Consider the following 22,886-nt stretch of genomic DNA (forward strand, 5'->3'; position numbering starts at 1 on the left):
ACCACAAATAAAATATTTCTTCACATATTAGTTATTAGTTAATTAACAATTAAAACAGACACGAACAATACATAAGGGATAATTATTCTACCAGCCAATCTGAATATCTGCATATTTGATCTGATTTCTAAAAGCCCTTGAGCAAGGCTATTCCTGCAGGTTTGGTGCTTCTGCACACCTGATTTAAATAAATGGCTCATTAACGGGATTCTGCAGAGGTTGAGGAGGAGACAGAACCATTTGGATCATCTTCCTGAAGATGTCAGAGGAAGAGACATCTGCAGGACTTTGAACAACTACTTAAGATGAACATGCAAATGAGTGATTAATTTATTTTCTCTTAAACTGAAATATTTGAAGTCATTTTATGTTTTGCAAGTCAACCTCCAGACTAGACCCAGCCGCATGAAGGAAAACCAAACTGATACCACAAATCTCAGCCCAATCTGTCCGACTAGCAGCAGCGGCTGTCCGGGTTCAGAGGACCACATGCAGGAGAAAGCGAGCTGTGCTTACCCTGGATACGGTGAGGTCGGTCATCAGCTGCTCAAAGGCCCGCGTCTCCTCTGCTTGCTTCTGGTTGTGCAGCGCGATCTTCTCGCTGAACTTCCTGGGGTTGGAGCCACCTGTGCCCGCGGAGCCGGACATTGTGCGGGCCGCAGTTTAAAAACTTTAGCGGGGGGTAGAAAAGTGGAAGACCGTTCTGGAGATGAGGCGGAGGGCTGTTTATCTTCCAAATCCTCTCTGAGAGCGCAGCTGCAGACCCATTAGAGTCCCTGGAAACACTCCGCACATGAGCGGCAGTACCAAGTTGCCGCAAACTGACTCCGTTCGCCTGGTCGTGCTAACACGGCTAAGCTAACGTTAAGCTGTCATAAAAGTTATCTCCCGATTACTTGTAACGGAATAAATTAAAACTCTGCTGCTGTTTTAATGTTTGGAAATTATTCACAATTAGTTTCGAGAATAAACTGATAAACACAGCAACTTATCTGCGTATTTAACTTCATATTAGCGCATTTGAACAAACTACTTGCTTGAATGTTAGGATAACGTTAGCATGTTGCTAACATAACACAACTGAACGAACAGCGGCAGCTAACCCCTTTAGCTAAGCTGCTGACCGGACCATGTTTGTAATTTTTAACAACGTATCCTTTTGTCTTCCTTTGCTTAAAAAAAAAAACCTCAAGTTTTTTAACCTCTTCAGCTAAAATGCTGCGACAAAACAGCGACGCTTAAACTGTTTCAACAAGTGTCCGTTGGTCCCGCATTCATTGACTTGATACAATTTCCACTTTATTTCCCCTAAAGTGAGAATAAAGTGAAAACTGTCCGTGTGCGACACAATCCACGCTGGTAGTTGGGATAGATATATCACGGCTCTCCACAGAAGAGGCGAGTCCCGAGTTAATCCACGGACAGCGCAGAGATCTCAGACAAACTCCGGTCCGACGACTCCATGAAGATAAACAAAGCAGCGCGGACGGAAACGCTCGTCTTTTCCTCGCCAATATCACACTTTTTTGAGGTGGTTATTTTCCAAAAACGGCACAGATGTTCTTTAGTTCATGAGTCCAGGAATGACAGAGCTAGAAAACGGCAGTGAGATCCACAGGCTTGTTATCCCCCATACTGCTGCTGCCTGCGAGAAAAACATTACCTCGTTAAACTCTGTCGACGCTGCCGGTGGCCACAAGAGGGAGACAGTCACCTTAACGATGCTGCCTTGGATGATTAACCATTTCATTCTGGGATCCAAAAATTGTTTTTCCTCTTTTCAGTCTCGTCTTTTGGCATAATTTTTTTTCCAACATGTACTTTTAAAATAAATGTTTGCATATGTAACGGGGTCTATATTAATAGTTGTATATTCCCACAAAATGTGTTCTTTCATGTATTTGCTTCTACTTGACTGTTGTGTTCCTCTGTGTCTACTATAAGGGGTTTGGTCCTCCAACTCCGCCTTATTTTCTTCTTTTTTTGTTCAGGGTCCTCCAGGACTGTTATAAATATTAAGTTATTAATTTCCTCTTCCTTATTGTTATTCGTTCCACTGGGGAGAGGCAAGTTTTATAATCTATTACAATCCTTTCATTTATGTTGTTCAAATGTTTATTTTTCCTTCTGTATTAAGTGTTTGGATATTTTTATTTGAGTTGCTATTACACCTTTATATCATTTGATGCATGCTAACTATTATTTTGTATAGATCGGGTTGGAGAACTGGAGCACATGCTAGGTGCTAATGCTAATATCTCCCGATTGACAGATTAAATAAACGGAGACCGCCTCCAAACCCAGACTCAGGCACGTGTAGAGGGGGGGTCTGGGGGGGCTTGAGTACCTGCCCCTTTTGCTCCTTGCCCCCAAGTGCCCTTTTGGTCTTTTTTTTTTTTTTTGGTATTATTTTCTAAGCCCTCTTTTGACACATAACATGTACTAAAATTATTTGTTTTTTGTTTGGGGGGGGGGGTTTGTACAAAATAATAAAATTACCTTTGACCTTTTGCCCGTGACGCATGACGCAGTTGCCTCTCGCGCATTGAGATAAGGCGGCTAACTGGAGCTCAACGTAGCCAAACGTTCCAGATTACAGATAAGTTTTTGGTGAATTAAAAAAAAAACGTTTTTGGTGAATAAAGTGGAGTAGACTTGCTACTTGTCAGATGACGGAAAACATTGAAGTCTCGTTTCTGCTTCAGCGGTTTGAGCAGAGAGGTAATGAAATACAACAGACACTGACAGGCCTCTGCGTCTGCCTTTCTCTGAAGAACTACTGAGCGGGAGGAGACAGCCAGGTGAGGAAAAACTGTTATCTATCGATTCAGTATTTTTATCATGCAGATATTAGGCTGCTGTTGTGCTATTAGCTAGCTCGCAGAGTTCGCAGAGTATGAAGTTTTGTTTTTTTTTCCCCCCATTATTCAATGAAAAAAAAAATTAACCTCAGTCAAGTAAAATAAAATCGTAATCAAAACTTTTGGAATTGTAATGATTTTTTTAAAAACAAAATGTTTTGTTTAAAAAACTTTTTTTTTTTAAATTAACTCATTTTTGTCTCGTGAACTTAAAAAGTTATTTGCCAAACATAAACTGTTATTTGCACACATCAGAAATATTTTGTTGCGATTTTAGGCCCTGCCCACGACGTCATGTGAGAAAAAATTTTTTTAAGCTAAACTCAGTAGGCTGACATGGTGACAAGCATTAACAATTTTTTTTTTTTTTTTTTTTTTTTTTTTTTCCGTTTTTCTGCAGTTCCACATTTGCTTTCCTGAATGGACCATCTTCATCTCCACTGCAGCAAACAGGCAGCTCTTTTTTTATAGATTACAGTCCACTAAAAGGTTGCATTGTGCCCTTGTTTACATTTTTAATAGTGTAATTCTGTAAAGAGAAAATATGTCTGGTGGTCCAGCTCTTATACTTTCTTATAACAAAATAGACCTGCAGAAAGAAATTACTAATAAAATATCTTACATATGCATAGTTGTATGCTTTATATAAAGATTTTCCTTAGCTTTGATTGTATATCTCATAATTTTATTTATCATTGTTTATTAAACTCTGAAAGCTGTGTGGCTTTGTTAATATTCTGTCCTAAAATGCGGTTAGATGTGCCCCCTTTTCTTTTTGAGCACCTGCCCCTTTAGTGGTCTCTGCACGGCCCTGCCCAGACTTGATGTCTTGTGGTTTGTCTGATCACCACACAACCGGTCACACATGCAATTAAAAATAACGTTGATTTATCAACTTGCTCCTGTCCCATTAACTCCTCATTCAACTCTTCAGACCCCTCTCCCTGACCATGTGTTTTATTAAACATTTGACACTAAAACAAAATGAATGTACTTTTAAAAAGGATATAAAGTCCTGTAGATTACAGTAAATAAGATTATCCTGAGCAAGCATGTGGACATATTGCAAAAGAACCGCTAGCTTTTAGCCCAGTTCAGTATGTGCCTCAACCTGTCGATCAGAAAGATGCAAACTATTAATAGGCACTTTCACCAGCTTTATTCTAATTTGAATATAAATCTTAGCTCTACTACCCTACCTGCAAAGCACGTCAGCCTTATGAAATAGAGAGATGGTCAATCTGCAAAAAATCTTCCTTTGCTTACAAAACTGCAGGTTAAACTCTAAAATAGATTTAATTTTTAGAGCAAAAAAACTTATGTCCACTTTAAAGAACAGGAAATTAACTACAAAAATATCAGTAATTCAAGTTAAGTAATCAGTTGTTAGAAGATGGTAGTTTATGCCATAATACAATGAAGAGTGGCATTAAAATCCACACATACAAGGAAACTGCTTTTGAGCTGTCCATGAAGCATTAACAACCAGGTTTAGTCTGAATACCTGCAACATTTCCTCTTTTTATTGCTCCTCTTATTGTCTGTACTTCCTGATTCACTTTTCTTGCTTCTGTCTTTTGTAATTATCAGATCTTCAAAATCCACCTTCCAGACATTAAGTTATTAAATCAGCCTGAACAGATGTTTCTCCCTTCCCAATCAAGCCAAAATATTTCAGTTTTTCAAAACAGACTCACTAAATGCAGATCTATTTCAGTTCCAAACTGTGATTATAGCTACATGGAGAATCACTATATCAACCAATTTGTGAGATTGTTGCTGCGTAGAACCGAGATGAGACATTCTGGACCTCAGACTGTTTCACTGAACGTTTTAGACTTTGACCTGCTTTCTGGTCTCCTAGACAGACATACAAGACATCTTTATTGTTGGGGTTGCTGCAGTACTATATGGGGTGAGAAGATAAATGAATTATCCTAAAATTATGAATCTGAGCAGAAAACAGACTAGGCGAAATGACCAGGGACCCAGGAGACCAACTAATCTGTTTGCAATGTGGGAGAAAGTCACAGTACCCGGAGAAAACCCATGCATGCACAGGGAGAATATGCAGAAAACCCCCCGCTGCGGTTTGAACCCAGGAGCTCCTTCCTGAAAGGCAACAATGGTACCAGCTGCAGCTCATTATTAATTAATATGATCCAATAATCACAGATCTAGCAACCTACCTCAGGAACAACCACAATGCATTGAAAGAGCTTTATTCTAAAACAGGTAGAGTACATCACAGTCTGGGCTGCAGACAGCGCCACCGACCGACAACTTTACACAGACTGAAAATTTAACATCCAGATAACCGAGTCCACACAGAGTCCGAGCTTCAGGCGAAATCAAATGATCGCGAGGAAAACTGGATGGTGTGCAGCGCCATCTGCTGGACTCCTCCTCCCCACATTTTATCAATGTAATACTGAACATCCTTGAGCTCATGCAAGAGATCCGTCTCAGGCTTAGCAAACATAAGCTATCGTTTAATGGAAACCAACAACATATAAAATATAAATAAAGACAACTTTGATGCATTTTTCATTTAAAATACAACAGAGTCTTTGCAAATCAGCAGACATGTCTTCACTGCAGCAATCACAGACCTGCTTTAATCAGAAGATAAATGGACTAAAGTGGATATATATTCAAATATATAAAATAATGTTTCAAAAAGCTGATTGACGAGTCCATCTGAGCAAAGGTTTGGACTCCGCCTGCTTCAAGAAACATGGAAAACACTAAGAGGTCAGATTAGTGCCAATATTTATTGTTCATATGTCTAAAATAGAGAAATATTTAGATTTTCCTCATCAAATATCACCACTTTTGTACAGTTTGGGGTGAATTTCGTATCCAAAACTGGAGCTAATCTATCATTTCCCGTCAAAACATATTTGTGTTAGGAGCAGCAGGAAGAGCTCGGTGCAGATAAAAGCGTGGGCTTCAAAATGCTGCCATGTATTTTTCTACTGATGCTCAATGGATCTGGACTGAGTAGGTAAACTGACAGCTGGGAAAAAACATCTTTACATAAAATAATCTCAATAACAAATCAAAGCCCGTGTACAAGATATTCAGAATAATTCAAGCAAGAAATACAAATCTGACTTTGCTGCAGCTATGCAATGAGATGCATGGGAAACTTGGACAAAAGAGCGCATGGAGACGCACCTGATATATTTATAAAAAAACAAAACAAAATAATGCACAGAAATTTGCATAGGCAGAAATGAGAGGTGCAGTGAGAGCAGGCGTTAAGGCAGCCCCCAGGTTCTGTTTCATTTCAGTGTCTGTAGCTCTTTGCTCCTTTTCTTTTCTTTCTATTTCCCGTAGAATTTCTTGTTGAGCAGGAAGATGAGCAGGTTGACGTTGACGGTGGCCTTGTCGAAGAGCTTCATCACCGCCACGCCTTCATACTGCAGCTGGAGGAGATCCTGGGAGACAAACAGAGACAAAAACATTCAGAAAATGGAAAACTTTCACAGGGTTTCATCAGCACACATCAAATTTATGCAACAATTTCCGTCTCTATGCAATATTCTGACATCTGGACCAGATTCTGAATGATTCTCGTCTTTATTGCTCGGTTCACAGTTTGTCCGCATGCTGCTAACACACAACTGCTAACACAAAAAGACACTGACTTTACATCTGCAGAGAGATTTGACATAAAAATAATCCATATCCAATTTTAATAGATTTTTTCTCACTTTCTTTTCCAAGAAATAAATTACAAATTACAGAAAGTATTTTCAGAAAGTGGCTTTTATTTACATCCCTTCTTTGAGTTGCTCAACTGAGACATGGAAATTTTTGTTTAAATACTAGAATATAGTCACAATATTAGCAGAAAACGATGCAACTTTACCAGAAAGAAATTTACAAAAATTATAAGAAAAAAGTTTTCATTAAAAAAATCTTCTGTAAAGTTATCTGGGCCTGATGTGAGCAGCTCAGTCTTCTTTCTTCTAAACAGACACAGTTGTTCACACGTCTGAGTCAAACTACTGCTAAAAATAACTTAATGATGTGTTAAAAGATGAAATATTCGTAAAACCTAAACTACAAGATGCTCAACATTCCTCCATTGTTATTTTTCATGTTGGATTTTTTAATAAAATTATTTTATTATCCTAACATTACAACTTTATTCTTGCAATAATATGAATTTATTCTACTAGTTAAAATGGTTAAATAAAACTGTAGTTTGGCCCAAATATTCCATCGTTAACCTGAATTTAAAGTCCAAATAAATAGAAGCTGACATGCTGGACTATGAAAATCCAAAAAGTGCATTGGAGGAAAAAAAAAATCCAGATTTTTGATAAATGTAATCCTCCAAAAGCAAAAATCTGATTAATCCATAAAGCTGATTTATCTCTAGGCCCCGACATGAAGCTGGATGGTCGTTTTGGGTCATATTACCATGAGCAAAATTAGTTTTTAGACTTCTGCTTTATGAATCTGCTTCAGATGGTTCTGTTCAACAATAGAAACATTCACCACCAAAACCGGATCAGGAGAGTTTGTAAAACACGGCGGTGCCGCTGCCAAGCCTCCTGCCAGGTTTGCTGAAATGCGGAGCAGTACCTGATATTCTAATGACACCGTCTCCAAATGCACGCCCATGAACTTGGCCTTCACGTCGAACACGCCAACCGTCTCGGAGGGAGAGATCTCAAAGATCGCATTCTTATATCTGCAATGGGAAAAACAGATTCACTCATGAAGAATCTGATAGAAAACGCAGCGAAGTCCTCAGCCGTTTAAAACGGCGTCAGTTGCCCAAAAGGCCGATTCACTGAGCTGCAGTTCTTCACTCACTGGTTGGGCTGCAGATCATCTATTGAGATCAGAACTCCCTTCTCCTTCAGCCGAGCTGCTGTGTATTTCTGGGCAACCTGCTTACTCTTCTTGGCCTTGTTGTCGCCTGGTTTCCTTGACAACCTGAGAGGAAAACATGAAGAACGCTTTCAGAACAAAGTTTATAAGAGGTTTTTTAGGCACTTGGTGAGTTTCCTGTAGATTTTGTGTTTGACACACATCCTTATTCTGTTACTGGCTTTGTTGTAAAAGTCTCAAATGAAAAAACGTTTTAGAGTTGATCAAAAAAATAGCATTACACCTGATGGCCACTAGGAGGGGAAAAAACATGGATTTATGCAGAACTTAATTAGGAGTTTAAGACTTTAAACCCTATTTGTCTGCAAATAAGTGTCTCTTTTGACCTTCCATAATGGCTCCAAACGCTGGAGAAACATTAAAAAGAACTAGCAAATATTTTTAATATCAAAATAAAATACAGACATGAGTAAGTACTCCACATAACTTCAAATAAAGGCGTAAAACTGGGGTGTCCAAAGCGTGGCCCGGGGGCCATTTTCGGCCCTCAGAAGGATTCTGTGTGGTTCCCAACCTCAAAGTTTTCAGATTGTAGAGCAAGATTTTACATAACATCTTAAAAAACATCTGAGGTACCAAAAACTAGATTCCCATTTATTAATGTTTCTACTTTTGTCGTAGCTTTGGAGTAAAACCACAAATATTAACAAACTGTGGGCCTGTCTGGATTATTACGCAGTTTTGACAAATCTTTTTCTGTTTTGTATCTACAATGATTTCAGGTTTTACTGTAGTTTATTACTGAGCAGATAAACTTTAAAAAGGAGCAGAGGGGTTGTTTTAAAGTCTTTTTTGGCCTCCTCAGTGCTTTTGGCCCTCATGGCCGGAGGTTTGGCTTTAAGGAGGATCAGCTGAAGGACCCCGGTGTGACGTCTACTTACTTGCCCTTGCTGGCCAGGTTGTCCATGCACGTCTTGATGTACTGGTTGTAGGAATCGATCTGCATGTTGTAGAAGGTGGTTTTTGAATTCAGGCCCGAGTTGGTCTGCTGAAGCTTCACCAGCTCGGCTTTCCTGCGCTGCCGATACCGTCTCTGGTTCCTGATGTCCTGCAGCACACACACACACACAAATCACATTAACACACACATTAAAACCAGGGTAACAATGTGACCCTGGTATTTAGGTATTTCATTATAGTTTAGTTTTATTTCATTGTGACTTTTTGTTTCTGTAATCCAGTTAGTTTTAATTTGTTTTTAGAGTGTTTTCTCTCTTTCTACCAAACGCTGGAAGTTAAAAATCTTCACTCTGGTGCATTGGTCTCAACTCATCTTTCTCTGATGAAAATTTTGTTTACAGAGACTTCATTATTCATTATATTTGTTGTTTCTGTTTTTTTATTTTGGATATTTGTGTTAAACGTTTATTAGAGTTTGTTGATTGATGTATTAATATTTGATGTATTAATATTGACAGGCCTTTTTGCTAGTTTTTATTAGTTATTATTAGTTAAATGTTGTTTTTCTTTACTAATTATAGTAGTAGTTTTTTTTTTGTTTGTTTTTTCAAATTTTGGTTAATATTGAGATGCAGAGTTAAAAGAGTTTTAAGTATTGTACAGTGATTATGTTTACATTGATTGGGTAATGAATACTCAACCAAATGTATTTATTCTGAAGAACCAACTGACTGGTGTTTTCTCCCAACGTTTGCTGCCGCCATTTTGGAGACGAAACTTAAGCTGCTTGTGTGGGGAAAAATTTAAATCAATCAAACATCAGTTCAAAAGATCAATAAATAGATTAAAACAACTGATATAGTAGCTATAATTTCAGTAGATTTTTGTCTTATAAAAGCACAATATAGTTTCTCCACCATTTCATTACCATTTTTATTTATTTCAGAAAACAAAAATGTTTAATTTCAGTTTCCATTATCTTGTCAGGCTGTTTTTTAAACCCCACAGATAAAGTGTTTATTTGTCCAACCTTGGCGATGTCATTGATGAGGTCCTGGTAGCGGTTCTCCGGGTGGACCTTCCCGAGCTCGGCCAGCCGCTGCAGGTTGCTCTTGATCTTGTCCTTTTTGCCCTGCAGGGTCAGGCTGTCGTCCACCACCGGCTTCACCTGCTTCATCTTCTCTGGGGTCTTTGCATCCCTGATGGCTCTCCTCTGCATAGCGCGCTGGTACTCCGCTTCCTGAAAGCACAAAAACAACCTGGTTGCAACTTTTGGGCTTTTAAGGCCTGAAAACACAACGTGCAATAATTGTTAGAAATCTCTGGGATTTGTTCATTAATGAGGGGAAAGATGACGAGGTACTACAGGAAGGCCTTCCCAGAAGCTGATTTATCCATTTCAGAACCAGGTTAGATGTTTGTTTTGGAGTGTTTTCCTGTTGGGACAGAACCGCACAGCATTCTGGGGGATGTAGGCAGAGGAAAGGCTGTAGATGCTCAACCTCTCACAGTCAGGTAAGCTAGGTGGGAGGAACCAACTAACTCAGTCGCTCTTTGGTCACCTAGCAACAACCTGTTGAATAATTTCTGGTCACCTAGCAACAACCTGTTAAATAACTTATGCAGCAGCAGTTTCAGGTTTTGCTACTTTGCCTCAAACTTCTTAAAAATAAAAAACAACGCAGTGTAATGAAAACTGTGGATAAAATAGGAAAGTTCATGCCACCCGTTTGGCTGTTTTTCAGATATTTAAAACACAAAATTAATCAATAATTATCGATATCGACTGACATGAAACGCTTATATCGTGATACGTTTTTCAGCCATATTGTCCAGCCATAGTTGCTACTTTGTTTGTAGTTTTAAATTGGACTCCTCCAAATGTACTCATCAATCTGTCTTACATGGCTACCAAATCTCTAACCTCTGATTGTTCCAGCATCTTCTCGTCCATTGTAAACCCAAGTCTTGGTGGTTCCTAGGTCCTTCATGAACATCCTAAAAATTTTCCTTTTATCTGAGGTCAGTTTGAGTCAGATGTTAAAAATCTGGACAGAGATCCAACTGTAATCATCTAAACGTTTTGGATTTATCTGTTTTGGAACAGAGAAATCAGGCCAACATGATGCTTCTGGAAAGACATTAACATCATCTCCAGTGGTGGGCACTGCTAGCTGGAAAGCTAGTTGTGCTAACCCTAAAGCACTAATCGTAAAGCACTAAACCAACATGGTACTTAGTGGAAGCTTGTTTCTGTACGTTTGTTTGAAATAAAGTTATTGAAGAAAAAAGAGAAAACTTGAGGAAACGGAAAATCTGCGTAAACAGTCTTCACCCCCTTCAAAATAAGAGCATTAATATAAAAGTCTAATTGAATTCTTAATGGTTGACAACTAAAACTTTAACACCGATTTCAGACTTTATTCAAACAACAACCAAGTAAATTAGCGTTTTCAAGTTTATCTGAAAGAATTCAGTTATTAAAGTTAAGTGCACTAAACGTTATCAAAGTTAGCAAAAACACGATTGTGCTAAAAGAAAAATGTGCTCATATTGGCTCATTAGCTAAAGTAAATGGCTGGATATTTATGCATTTATCTAACCAGATATTAGTACAGGTGCTTTAAGAATAATTGGATTTCTGAGGGTCTCTTTTCTTGGACTTTGGCTGATTTCACGGTTTGTTTCCCCAAATTGTGATAACATCCTGTGTGCTGAAAAGCAAAATGAGGAAAGAAGATGCGTCAGTCTGAAAAAAATGGCTAGGACTGTGTGGTTAAAAAACAGAAGTTATCAAAACACCAGGAATCGTTCAACACTTCTGCTCAACACAGTGTGGATAAAACTGATTTTATGGTAATTTAAACAGATAAACAGCAGAGCAATCAGGACAACTAATGACTAATGAAGGAATTTCTCTGGGTCTGAAATTTTCCATTTTTCAAAAAGAGGATGTTGCCAAATAGGTGGGAAGTGCAACTCTGTTTGCACTTGATCCGTCACAAAGTGAAGTCAGCATTTGTCTTCAGGCATGTTAAGTTCCCATTTTGTGCCTCAAGGTAATGCTGTAGTTTTCCACTCTAATCAAAGAAAAACATGGCTAAATGCTGGGCGCCCCCTGGTGTCTGTTTGAAGCAATGACTGAAGTCATTCATTTTCAGCACATCCAACCTGCTCTGGAGACGCTGTTGAATCCAGGATCTCAGTCAGAGTCTCTCCAGGCTGGAACCGGATGACATCCACAATCAGCCTCTTGGTGCTGGAAACGACAAAACGAAGATGAAAATGTTTCTGATTACGCTTCAGAAGATCTTCCTGTAGGGGCCAAACTCACTTGAGCAGGAGAGTCTTGGCGTCCATCTCTGTATTGGCCTCACCAGGAACGTCAAACTTGTTGGTGAGCGTGAGTGAGACCTCCGTCTTTCCCATCAGCTCTTTGTTGGGATCGTCTGGCGGAAGGGGATTTTCACCTGACAGACGGATGGAGGGCAGAAACGGTCAGAAACTGCTCTCATCACTAATGTAGCCAAATCATAAAAGTAAAGTGGTGCTCGTTTGATTAAAATAAAAAAAATTCAACATTACGTGAACACAGTATGCTTCTTTGAACTAGTTAGCATATGTCTACAGGCTATACAAAACATGTCCATTACATTGTTTTTTCACAACATCTGTCTTAGATAATGAGGGTTTAGTCTGCTCAGGTCTGCCTACATTGAGCTCCTTTCAGAATAACCTGTTTTAGGGCGTCTTGTCACTTTAAATCCAAATAAACTGCTGCTGGCCACGCCCCCCAACTAAATGTTTACACTCGCACTTTAAAATGGCTGCAAACAGATGCACAACTACACAACCATACATCTTTAAAAAGCAGAAGTGGAGCCTCCTGCACAACCAGCAAGAATGCAGCAAGCGGTTTCTGGATAGTAAATTAGCAACAATACACTCGTCTTTTCCAGCAGCCATTGTACAGTGCATAATGGGCTGCCACTCAGCTTGGGTTGTTAGGTAATGAAATGGGCTTCACTAATTTTCCAGACACAAAAAAACATTAACTTATTGCCAAAAACTGGCTGAGTGTTTTATTTGTTTTTGTTTGTTTGTTTTTAGAAGCAGTAGAAACCCAAACGGAAGTGCAAAAACATGCAAATGTGAATTTTTGCATAATACGGCTGCTTTAAAAATCTGGTTTGACGAGTCAGTTTAGGGCCAGAAGAGATTAGAGACATTTTAAAATAATCTGGTCATTTTAATCCACTCACCAATAAGAGACTCCACAGTGGGAACGTCCCCCAGGTCCGTGAGGAGCTCATGGATGGGGTCATTGTGTTCAGGTGCAATGGCGTCCTGGTGATCCAGCAGCAGCTAACAGAACACAAAAGATTGCTTGTTTTAATCAAATAATCATGGAATAATCAATCAATTTTAGAACGGGGTGATATAAACTCACAGTGTGAGTGTTTATGATCTCTCCAATGGAGATGTAGATGACAGGTTTGGTGACCGTGACCAAGTCTGAGTACTGGTCCACATTGAATTTATCTTCAAGTGAGGGAACGTCACATGCAGACAAAAAGAAACGCCTGTGAAAGAAGGAGAAAATAATGAGTTTGAAAACAAAAGGAAAATTTTTGGCAGTAATATTCAGAATATTAAGATTTCAGACCTGAACTTCTGGTGGGAGGAGCTGAGATATTCGTTGATGGGGTTGAGGTGAGCGTTGTCTCCCAGGAACATCTTGTTGGACGCAGCGTGCTGAAGCATCTTGGCCACAGAACCCAGGTTCCTTCTTTGCTCAGTGGTAAGCTGACCACCAGCAGACACCTCAATAATGTCGAAGGCATCAGGTGCTACAATAGCAGGGTTCATGTAGCGGTAATACAAAAGGTTCCCCACGATCTGCAAAGTTCAAATGGCTCCATCACTTCAACGATGATACTCAGAACAAGCGGTATTAGTACAAATAATCTTTTTTCCCATTTTACAAGACCTTTAGCATAAATATGAAGGAAGTGGGGATTTAACAGCTCAGTAAATGCTTCAGAGAGATGCAGAAATGTCTAAATGATAAAGAGAGCAGCATGATAGAAAGCCTAAAGAGGTGGCTTGGCTCACCTTAGTGTCAGCAGAGATAAGGGAGCAGCTGAAAATCGACAGAGAGAAACTGGAGCTGGTTGGAAACGTGGAAGGAAGAGGGCAACACCAGAAGAAGATAAAGGAAAGAGATGTGTAACAAAGAAAGGCAGAACTGGAAGAAAATGGGCATGAAAACTGTTAAATGAGTAAATGGGTTGAGATAATGGGTCAATTAAACACACTTTACATTTAAAAACTAATATTCACTGTTGATTACTGTGATAACATCCTTAATTATTGTTACCATATGATGAGCCACGGTTCATCATTATGATTGATGCAAACATTAGCATAAATAGTTAATTAGTGATCAATTACCATAAGATCATCCATAGTTTGTTATGATTAATGCAAACATTAGAATGCCAACAATTGACAAGAGGATTCTAGCATCATTCATGGTAAATTGTGATGAATGCCTTCATTAGCATGCTAATGTAAGCTAACAACTTAAACATCGTCAGTACTGACATTAGCATACCAGCTTTCACAGGGTTATTATGATTAACAGCTCCTATTAAACATATAATTATTTTTTATGCTAACAATAGCACGCTATCCAAAGTTAATCATGATCAACTTTAGCATGCTAACTTCCATGGTTAGCTATGTTTAAACATTAGCATAATAACGTCCATAGTTGGTTGTTTATTGCGAACATCAGAATGCTAGGATCCATCATTTTTATTCTGGTTGACATTAGAAGGCCATTAGCTCTCAGTGATTATTAGTGCTAATATCCACAGTTGATTTAGATTAATGTCAACTTTAGCAAGGTTAACATCCAAATTTAGTTATTTTGATTAATGCTAATATTACTTTGCTTTAGTCTACAGTTGATTATTGCAATTGGTAGCCAGTCAACATTTTAAATTGGTCATTATGACCAACATTAACATGCTAAAATCCATGTGTGTTGTTATTAGCCTATTATGCTAACATACTCTGTTAATTATTGTCACTGTTGCTGAAATTCATCTGACAACATCAGCTAACCGTAATTAATTCTGACATTGCTGTTTTCTAAAGTTAACTATTTTGATTTTAAAACTCATTAGGTAGGTAAATCTGAAATAATTTGTCATGCAGCATAAATAAGTTTTTGTTTTGTGATGCAAACCTTGAGCAGCTCATCCTCCGTAGAATCTGGGAACTTCTCTTGTAGAGTGTCTTTTAGCACCTTGGAGATGAACCGCATTCCATATCTGAGACACAAAAGTAACATAAAGTGATGTAAAATTGGAAAATCTGGCTATGTTGGGGGAAAAAAATGTTCAACACATCTTTATTATGATAAATGAGGAACATACGGAATTTTATCCACAGAGACGATTATCGCTGACAGGAATTTATCAGTGATGCTCTTCATGTGCTTGATGGAGGCCTCCAGTCTCGTCCTAACCTCCTCATGAGTCATGGCTTGTTCTGGAGTGACGTCATAAGGCAGCTTACTGTTAACAAGACAAAAAAACAAAGAAAAAAAAATCAACAAGTTCAACCAGGAAAGGAGGAGTTGGGGAAAAGCTGCAGCAAACTGAACTTATAATTCTTAAAAAAGATTTTCCATAACTATTGAATCTTCATTTTGAAGTGTTTAGATATGTTTCATATATTTAATGGCAATAAAGACTTCTCAATTGAGAAAGCTATAAAAATGTTTCTTTGAACCACTGATGCAAATAACACACCAAGGAAAATATTTGATCAGTAATCTGTGCAGAAATGTCAGATATCTAAATACCAGGAAATAGCCATGGCCCATTAAATAGAAACATCTTCATTTTCTCAAAAGAACAAACAGACAGCATAGATAAAATAGAGGAATCAAACATTCAGTGCTCAGTGGTTCTGCTGTGTTTAATCAGAGTGAAGAGAGATAATAAAAACAGAAATGAGTGTCATCAGCATAGAGGGGAAACAACACACTCCATGAGATAACAAGCTAGTATTTTCATCTTGCTTTACTGCATGATGTTTAAGAGGAACTGATCTGATAAAGAAGTGCAGCTACACAAGTTAAAATAACTATTTCTAGAATGAACAAGGACTCAAGACCAGTCCCATCTTATGATGCAACCCGACCTCCATCTCACCTCGCTTCTCCAGTCTGCGACTCCATCTGGTTCACCCAGCCTTTGTAGATGTCCACTGGGTCCGTCTTGATATTTAGCGTTTTGTCATCCATAATTTCTTTGACCACAGGTGCCAGGATCTGCCTCAGTGCGTTCTGTCCTCGTGCGCCTCTGTGGAAGCTCACCACCATCTTGATTACTGTTGGATTTCCGGTTACAATCTCCTTCATCTGGTCCACTTTTGACCTACAAGCAGTTTAACAACATAGTGAGTTAGTAGATAGTGATGCATGTTGGAATACACAGTGTAACATTAGCTTAACCATTCGTCTAAACACACACACAAAGGTCTCTTAGGCACTCTTTAAAAAGGCAAAGACGACAGAACTCAGCATTTGTGTATTAAGTTGGGAAATGGTTACATCAACATTGTTACTGGCATAAACTTGAAAAAAATTACAAGGATTCAGAAACAACTGGAACTGTGACAAACAGGGACAAAGTCTCAAGTATACCTTGCCCCCATCCATTATGAGGGCGTCTCCATGACAACCCTTAGGTGGCAGCTACATGCTAACGGGTTGTTTTGGAGGGATGCCAAGAAAAGGCCTTTTCTGTCTTACCATCACAAACGTAATGACATACAGCTTGCTGCCAGGAAAAACTTACAACTTAGCAAAATTTAGAAAGATTGAGACATTGTTATAAACAGTCACATAATCTGTTGAAAGAAACTCCAGATGTGATGATTCTGAGAAACTCTGGTGAAAATCCAGAGTAAAGCAAGTCGACAAATCGACACAGGTTAGAAAGTTAGACTGGACAAAACTTTTTTGTGTTTTCTATTGATCAATTCCCAACAAAATTGCCGCCCAACTTGGGACTTTACCCGACATTAATAGTCTCAAGCTCTACTGAGCTAACTGGAATGGAGACCATCATATTAACACAGTGCAGAGCAAGTTGGACGTCAAATCTTTCACTACAGATGCAGACGGCATCATAAAGAGAACACAGCGACCGACTCATAGAGCCTGAGCTGACTCAGTTAGACAGCAGCATTCTTCTCTTGTAAAGCTAATAGCATGAGTTATGATATCAGGACTTTGCTTCTTACTTAATCTCCTCCTGCAGAGCAGTTTTGAAGAGCTTCAGGAGCAGGTACTCCTCCCTCTGGTTTGAGGCGTAGTTATACAGGGTGAAGATGACAGAGTCCATGAACTTTGTAGATTTATTCTGTGGCATCTGGAAGATCAACTTGGCCAAATATGTCGGGTTGGTCTACAACAAATCAGACGGTTAGAGACGTGTTGTCAGGCAGACAGGTGGTTTGAGACAGGAATTCAGCAACAGACAAATACTGTGAAGGACTGTCACCTGTAAAAGGTAAAAGAGATGCTGATAGGCCTCAAGCTTGACTCTCTTCTCCTTGCTGAGAGCCTTCAGCCCCCCCCTCTGCTTGTTCATCATCATCATGTCGGACAACTGGCCCTTATTCTTCTTGGTCAGCTTCTTGCTGTGGGACACCACCTCCTGAAGGGTGATCTTGTTCTTCACCAGCAGGCCGATCTTGATGTCCATCAGGTTCAAGTCGTTCTCCAGCTGCTGGTTGGAGCGGATGTTTGTGACCACCTCCTCACGGAGCCGCATCAGCTCCAGCTCCTCCTGGAAGTCCTGGTCGCTGTGATCCAGCAGGTGGACAAACTTCCTCACCACCGCCATTGGGGGATTTTCAGCATTGACTGTGGAAAGTTTGCAGAAATGTCACATGACCACTAAACTGAAGAGGCCATGTGACAAAGTGGGTGACCAACTCGGCCAGGCTATCCCACCTTTCATCTCCTACTTACTCAGAGTCTTGTAGTCATCCCTCGCCTTGTTGGCTCTGATGAACGCCTGGATCTTCACCACATCATCAATCTGCAGCACAAAACATTAATCAGTGAGATTTTAATCCACATTGATTCAGAAATGAAAGTAACCTTTCTGATGAGTTGAAGTAGATTAAAGATCTCAAAACATCGAAGAACAATCTAAAGATATTCAGAATCAGATAAAGTAATTGACCTGGGAAGGGTTACCAAGTCATTCCTAAGGGATTCCACCAGCTCAAAGAGTACATCAACAACTCATCCAAGAGGTCAAATAAGAGCCAAGAACAACATTTTGGTGTGTTCATGCTTGAAACTCTCCCAGAGTGAATTAATTTAAACAATCAGGGGGCGATTACTTTTCATAGTCTCAGGTTGGTGCAGAACCGCGGGTGAACAAGACTCACATGATCTTCAAAGTACTTCAGACGATCTTTATACTTCTTACGAGCTTGATGCATTCGGACCATGGACTGAATCTGAAACAAAGACAAATCTATCAGTTTTTAATGGGGTTTTTTCTACAATCGGGCGACAGATCACTGGAACGTCTTTTCAGTTTTACCTTAATGGCTTCGTCGGTGTGATCTTTCAGGTACTGCTTTCGCTCCTGGAATGCCTTCCTCTGTTTGTAGCCTTTCCAGTGAGCCTGACCAGAAAAGTTTGGGAATCAGACGGTCTGATAACACCTGGGTTTAGTCTAGATGTTTAATAACAAATTTCTCACCTGGATGCGCATCACAGCCGGGTCCTGAGACTTCAGGAAGTTCATCCGCTCCTTCAGGCCGTTTCTCACCAGGTAGCCGCGACATCGAGCTTGAAGCTTCGCGATTAGAGTCTCGTTAGCGAGCCAGAGCTGCTCCCGGTTGTAGGCAGTAGTTACCCCAGAAACGACCCCCTGATGGGAGAAAATAAACGGTCAAACAAGGCTTCCCACCTCAGGTGAGGCCCACACCTGGCAGAGCCCTACCTGGATCTCCTCCTTGTTGATCTGCATGTTGTTTGGCTCGAAGCCTTCGGGCTCCACCCATGTGCCCTCCTTGGTCTGCAGGTTGTAGTAGTAGTTGTGTCCACCCTTCACCCAGTGTTTGACCCACTCGCTGCCATTATCACCTGGACAGATGGATTGGTTTCACTTTAATTCATGCAGGTAATGCCAATGAACCATCAGGTCTCAGAGAAGGAAAACAAAGATGAAGCTACAAAAATCCCACTGGTTGCTAAATGTAACAAAATTCATGGAAGATTGTTTTTGACATTTAGGAAGATAATTATGTTTGCAAAAGATAAGGATGGATTTTTAATGGATGTTATGCTGATGTGTGAGGGTGTTGATGATTGGTTCACTGCAAAAACACAAAATCTTACCTAATATTTTTGATCTAGTTTCTAATGCAAATAATCTTAGTTCACTTAAAATAAGACACACTTATAAGTAACTTTTCAGTAAGATATAGGAGCTTGTTTTAAGTCAATATTTCCACAATATTGATGAAAATGTTCTAGTTTTATTGGCAGATTATTTAACTTATAAGAAAAATGTCTTGCTATAAGTGAAATAGTCTGACAATGGAACCAGAACTTTGACTTAAACAAGCAGCTACAGCTTAAGTAGCTGCTTAAGCTACTTAAGCTACTTAAGTTAGTTTTGCACTAACTAAGGTTGCACTAACTAACCTTAGTTAGTGCAAAAACTAAGGTATTTGCACTAAAAACTAAACCAAAATCACTTTTTCATGTTTTTGCAGTGTAAGTGTGCAGTAATTAAATACATTTGTAATTCAGTACATTTACATCTGGGTTTAAAAAAAAAAGAAATGTTCTAAGTTAATTCTGCACTGATTTTTCTGTATCAGATATCGGTATCGGAAGTGAAAAACACGGATCGGAGCATCTCTTAAAAAGCTCCTGCTGAAACACTGCAGGCTGTAAATGAGAAATTCTCCTGTATTTAGTCATAATGACATATTTCTACATGCTGCTGCTTCATTACCTCCCATTAAAGTTCTTGTCTTTCCAGGAAACTTGGACACTCCCTTCTGTGGGTGGTGTTCACTGTTAGCCTATAGCTGCATGCAGCTGTGCATGCAGACCTGCTTGTCAAGGCTCAAACTGAACTGTTTGTTTCTGAGTTCAACCCATTGTCTCATTCTCAGATCATTCTGTTCTTGCAAATTATTCTCTAATCAATCTCCACTTGATAATTATATGGAGAAAAGACATAAGCAGTGACTCAAACCAGGAGCAGAATGAATCATTTCTGCATCTCCTCACCTTCGTTCTTCTTCTCCTCTTTAATCTTGGCCAAGTCGTCCTGATAGGTCGGTGCGCACTCTGCGGTGACGCCGTACAGACCGGCTCCTGGGCTGCGCAGAGCAGCCAGAGTCTGAGCTGAATCTCCAGTATCCACCGCCTCGTTAATGGCCTGGATGGACTGGGAGACTGTTGGAACAAAACCAAACGTCAAGTATTACAGTTTCCCCGACAAACAGAAACGCTGGAAAGCAGAGGGTGTGTAAATGTGTGTTTTCTTACAGAGCAAGGCCTCCTTTGTGTCTTGGTTTGCCTTCAAGATGGCGTCCTGGATCTCATCCAGCCACAGCACGGCGGATGGATCCTGAGTTTCCTAAAAGATAAAAAAAAAATAAAAAAAAAAAAGCAAAATTATTTTAAAAAACGATGAAAACACAGAGCAACGATAAAACCAAGACAAATGGTTTTTAATGAATGTTAGCACAATGTCAATTAGAAAAAGACATCAGCAATAAAGTTTGGTCTTAATGCAGGAAAGCTACAAATATAATAATTCCTAATGAGAAATTTCAAAACCTAAAGGACAAAAAATAAAAATCAATAAAATAAATAGAATTATCAGAGACAAAGAACACCCAAGAGTGAAACAGGGTGTCCCAGCAAAATTAGCACAATGTCAGAGCATAGCAAAGCTTTCTAGAGTGAAATGTAAAGCCACCAGCCAGCCTGGTCAAACTGGGTCAGCAGCAAGTCAATGATCAAACCACTTCAGCAAATCTTCAACAAAATGGCTAAAAAACAAGGAAATTAATCAAGATGTTTCAATGGCCTAGTCAAAGTCCAGACTAAAACACTGTGGTGGGTCCTTAAGAGAGTCAGACTCACTTCACTGTCCTTCGACATATCAGAGATGCACTGCAGAACAAAGTTACTATTCATATTACACTGCAAAAACAAAATCTTACCAAGTAGGTTTTTTTTTTGTTTTTTTTTTTGAAAATTTAATAGCTGCCTAATCACAGGGTTTACTTAATTTTTTTCACATTGCATTTTTACATTTTGGTGTTTATTTTCTAAAAGAATCCAGACAAAAAGCAAATACTGTGTATTTATTTTGTTTCTTATTTGATTCATCAGAACCCGCGCCCTAATTTTCCACTGCAGTGATGCCAACCCGCCACCAGATGGCACTCTTTCTGCATAAAAGTAGCTTTCTAGTGCTTCTCAGGTTGCAGCCTCCCCTTTCATACCTCCCACCCCTCAGGGAACATGGAAGGAGGCGGGTAGTAGAAGAAGAAGAAGCAGAAGAAGAAGAAGTAGTATTGTGGGTAAAACTGACACCTGATCTTCATGTCTCAAGCAAAGGGGAGAAAAAAACGGGCGTGTTGGTGGATAACATCTGTAGAAGCGTGCACAGAAAGTAGTAAACAAACCTGAGTGTAGATTAGTGTTTGTATGTTTGATTTGTAGTTTGGGGGAGGCAGTCGACAGGGTGTGGCGCCGGAGCAGGCAGGGGCCTGGCTGGAGGAGGAGGAGGAGGAGGAAGGCTGTGCAGCTTAAACTTTACAACTGCATCATGGAATAGAGGAAGTGAGAGTTTGGGGCGGTTGAGTTTTCTAGAGGTGCATTAGTTCAACTATCTAACATTTTATTCTGCACTTCATCTCACTTCCTTAGAATCCGCCTCTAGAACATTGTGCAGGATTTTTTATTTGTTTTATTTTCTCAGTTGCAGCAATAGGAGAAGTTGAGCTAAATAAGTTTATTGAGGTTGACACTGACTGAAGATCTTTTTCTGGACAAGTTAAAAGGAATAGAAATGCAAATCTTTCAGTGTCTACAATATAAAACAAAATCTTACCAGTAATTTTGGTTTGGTATCCAATACAATTATCTTAGTACACTTGAAATTAGACAAAACTAACTTAGAAGCAACTTTTCAGTAAAATATAGGATGTTGTTTGAGGTAAATAGTTCCTTAATATTTATGAAAAACTTCTGGTTCCACTGGTAAGTTATTTAGCTCAAGACATTTTTCCCATGTTATCAGAGGAAAAATCTGTCAATGGAACAAGTATTAATTCATCAATACTAAAGTATTACTTAAAATGAATTATTCCACTTTTAAAGACACTTTTAATGCAAAGTTGCATTAAAAGTCCATTCAAAGTGTCAACTTTGCGTTAAAAGTCTGATTATTTACCGTCGTAAACCAAGATCAACCCTGACCATCGTCTTCATGAGACGTCTTGGGAAAACAGTGTCTTCAGTCAGAGGCCTCTTTAGATTCGCCGTAATACAGACTGCTACAAGAAGTCTTCCCTGCCAGTAGTCATCCACTTCTACAATAACGCTTCAAGAATCTGAATTAATAAGAGTTATTTCCCTTTGGCATCAATAAAGTACTTTTGAACTGAATTAAACATTTATGAAGTCTCCTTCGTGTTCATGACAGGTATGTTTATGAGTCATGCCAGCCTGATGCACACCCCTTCGAATAAGCCGTTACCTTTTCTTGCCTTAAATAAACCAATAAATAAACCAATATATTGCAAGAACAGTCACTGCTTTATCTGTAATTCTGCAAAAACCATCATCTTCTGATGCGTTCCATATTGAATTAAAGGTTGGATTTATTTCCAGTAAAGGATAAATTTAAAACCTGAGTGTGCGCTGAGTCTTTCCATCTTTGGCTGAACTGCTGCAGCAACAAAATAACGTGATAATAATCTGAAGAGAAACATGATTGAGTTAGTCAGTGGATTCTGGGCTGGACTTCCTGCTGGTTATCTAGACGCAGCCTGCAGCGCTGAGCTAACTTCTGCTTCCCGCCTCGCTAACTCACAGCTCGAAGACCGCAGAGCTAATGAGACCAAAGCGAA

General features: G+C 39.3%; 2 protein-coding genes across 5 annotated transcripts in view; both read right to left on the bottom strand.

Annotated features, from left to right (window-relative positions):
* crtc3 (CREB regulated transcription coactivator 3) overlaps positions 1-1,761 on the bottom strand; it is a 46,703-nt gene extending 44,942 nt beyond the window's left edge. For 2 of the 4 annotated variants that reach the window (XM_088004495.1, XM_088004494.1), the window contains exon 1: positions 517-1,760. In XM_088004495.1, coding sequence (XP_087860621.1) covers positions 517-648 — 132 coding nt within the window. In that variant the 5' untranslated portion in view covers positions 649-1,760. Of the gene's footprint in view, positions 1-516 lie in introns of all 4 variants that reach the window. The other 2 variants (XM_088004493.1, XM_088004496.1) reach the window with 2 other exon arrangements.
* A 3,306-nt stretch (positions 1,762-5,067) lies between these two features.
* Positions 5,068-22,886, bottom strand: part of iqgap1 (IQ motif containing GTPase activating protein 1) — a 55,907-nt gene continuing 38,088 nt past the window's right edge. Inside the window, exons 16-37 of the mRNA XM_088004492.1 lie at positions 20,287-20,377; positions 20,026-20,193; positions 18,722-18,864; positions 18,479-18,649; positions 18,317-18,400; positions 18,159-18,230; positions 17,731-17,800; positions 17,258-17,622; positions 16,998-17,161; positions 15,902-16,126; positions 15,119-15,259; positions 14,929-15,013; positions 13,339-13,571; positions 13,123-13,255; positions 12,935-13,037; positions 12,007-12,142; positions 11,844-11,931; positions 9,703-9,912; positions 8,654-8,820; positions 7,695-7,817; positions 7,461-7,569; positions 5,068-6,304 (exon numbers count right to left, since the gene is read on the bottom strand). Coding sequence (XP_087860618.1) covers positions 6,191-6,304; positions 7,461-7,569; positions 7,695-7,817; positions 8,654-8,820; positions 9,703-9,912; positions 11,844-11,931; positions 12,007-12,142; positions 12,935-13,037; positions 13,123-13,255; positions 13,339-13,571; positions 14,929-15,013; positions 15,119-15,259; positions 15,902-16,126; positions 16,998-17,161; positions 17,258-17,622; positions 17,731-17,800; positions 18,159-18,230; positions 18,317-18,400; positions 18,479-18,649; positions 18,722-18,864; positions 20,026-20,193; positions 20,287-20,377 — 3,195 coding nt within the window. The 3' untranslated portion in view covers positions 5,068-6,190. The remainder of the gene's footprint in view (positions 6,305-7,460; positions 7,570-7,694; positions 7,818-8,653; positions 8,821-9,702; positions 9,913-11,843; positions 11,932-12,006; positions 12,143-12,934; positions 13,038-13,122; positions 13,256-13,338; positions 13,572-14,928; positions 15,014-15,118; positions 15,260-15,901; positions 16,127-16,997; positions 17,162-17,257; positions 17,623-17,730; positions 17,801-18,158; positions 18,231-18,316; positions 18,401-18,478; positions 18,650-18,721; positions 18,865-20,025; positions 20,194-20,286; positions 20,378-22,886) is intronic.

This window comes from Poecilia mexicana, unplaced genomic scaffold (assembly GCF_051168715.1).
Source record: "Poecilia mexicana isolate PSO_F unplaced genomic scaffold, ASM5116871v1 scaffold_3, whole genome shotgun sequence".
NCBI lineage: Eukaryota > Metazoa > Chordata > Actinopteri > Cyprinodontiformes > Poeciliidae > Poecilia > Poecilia mexicana.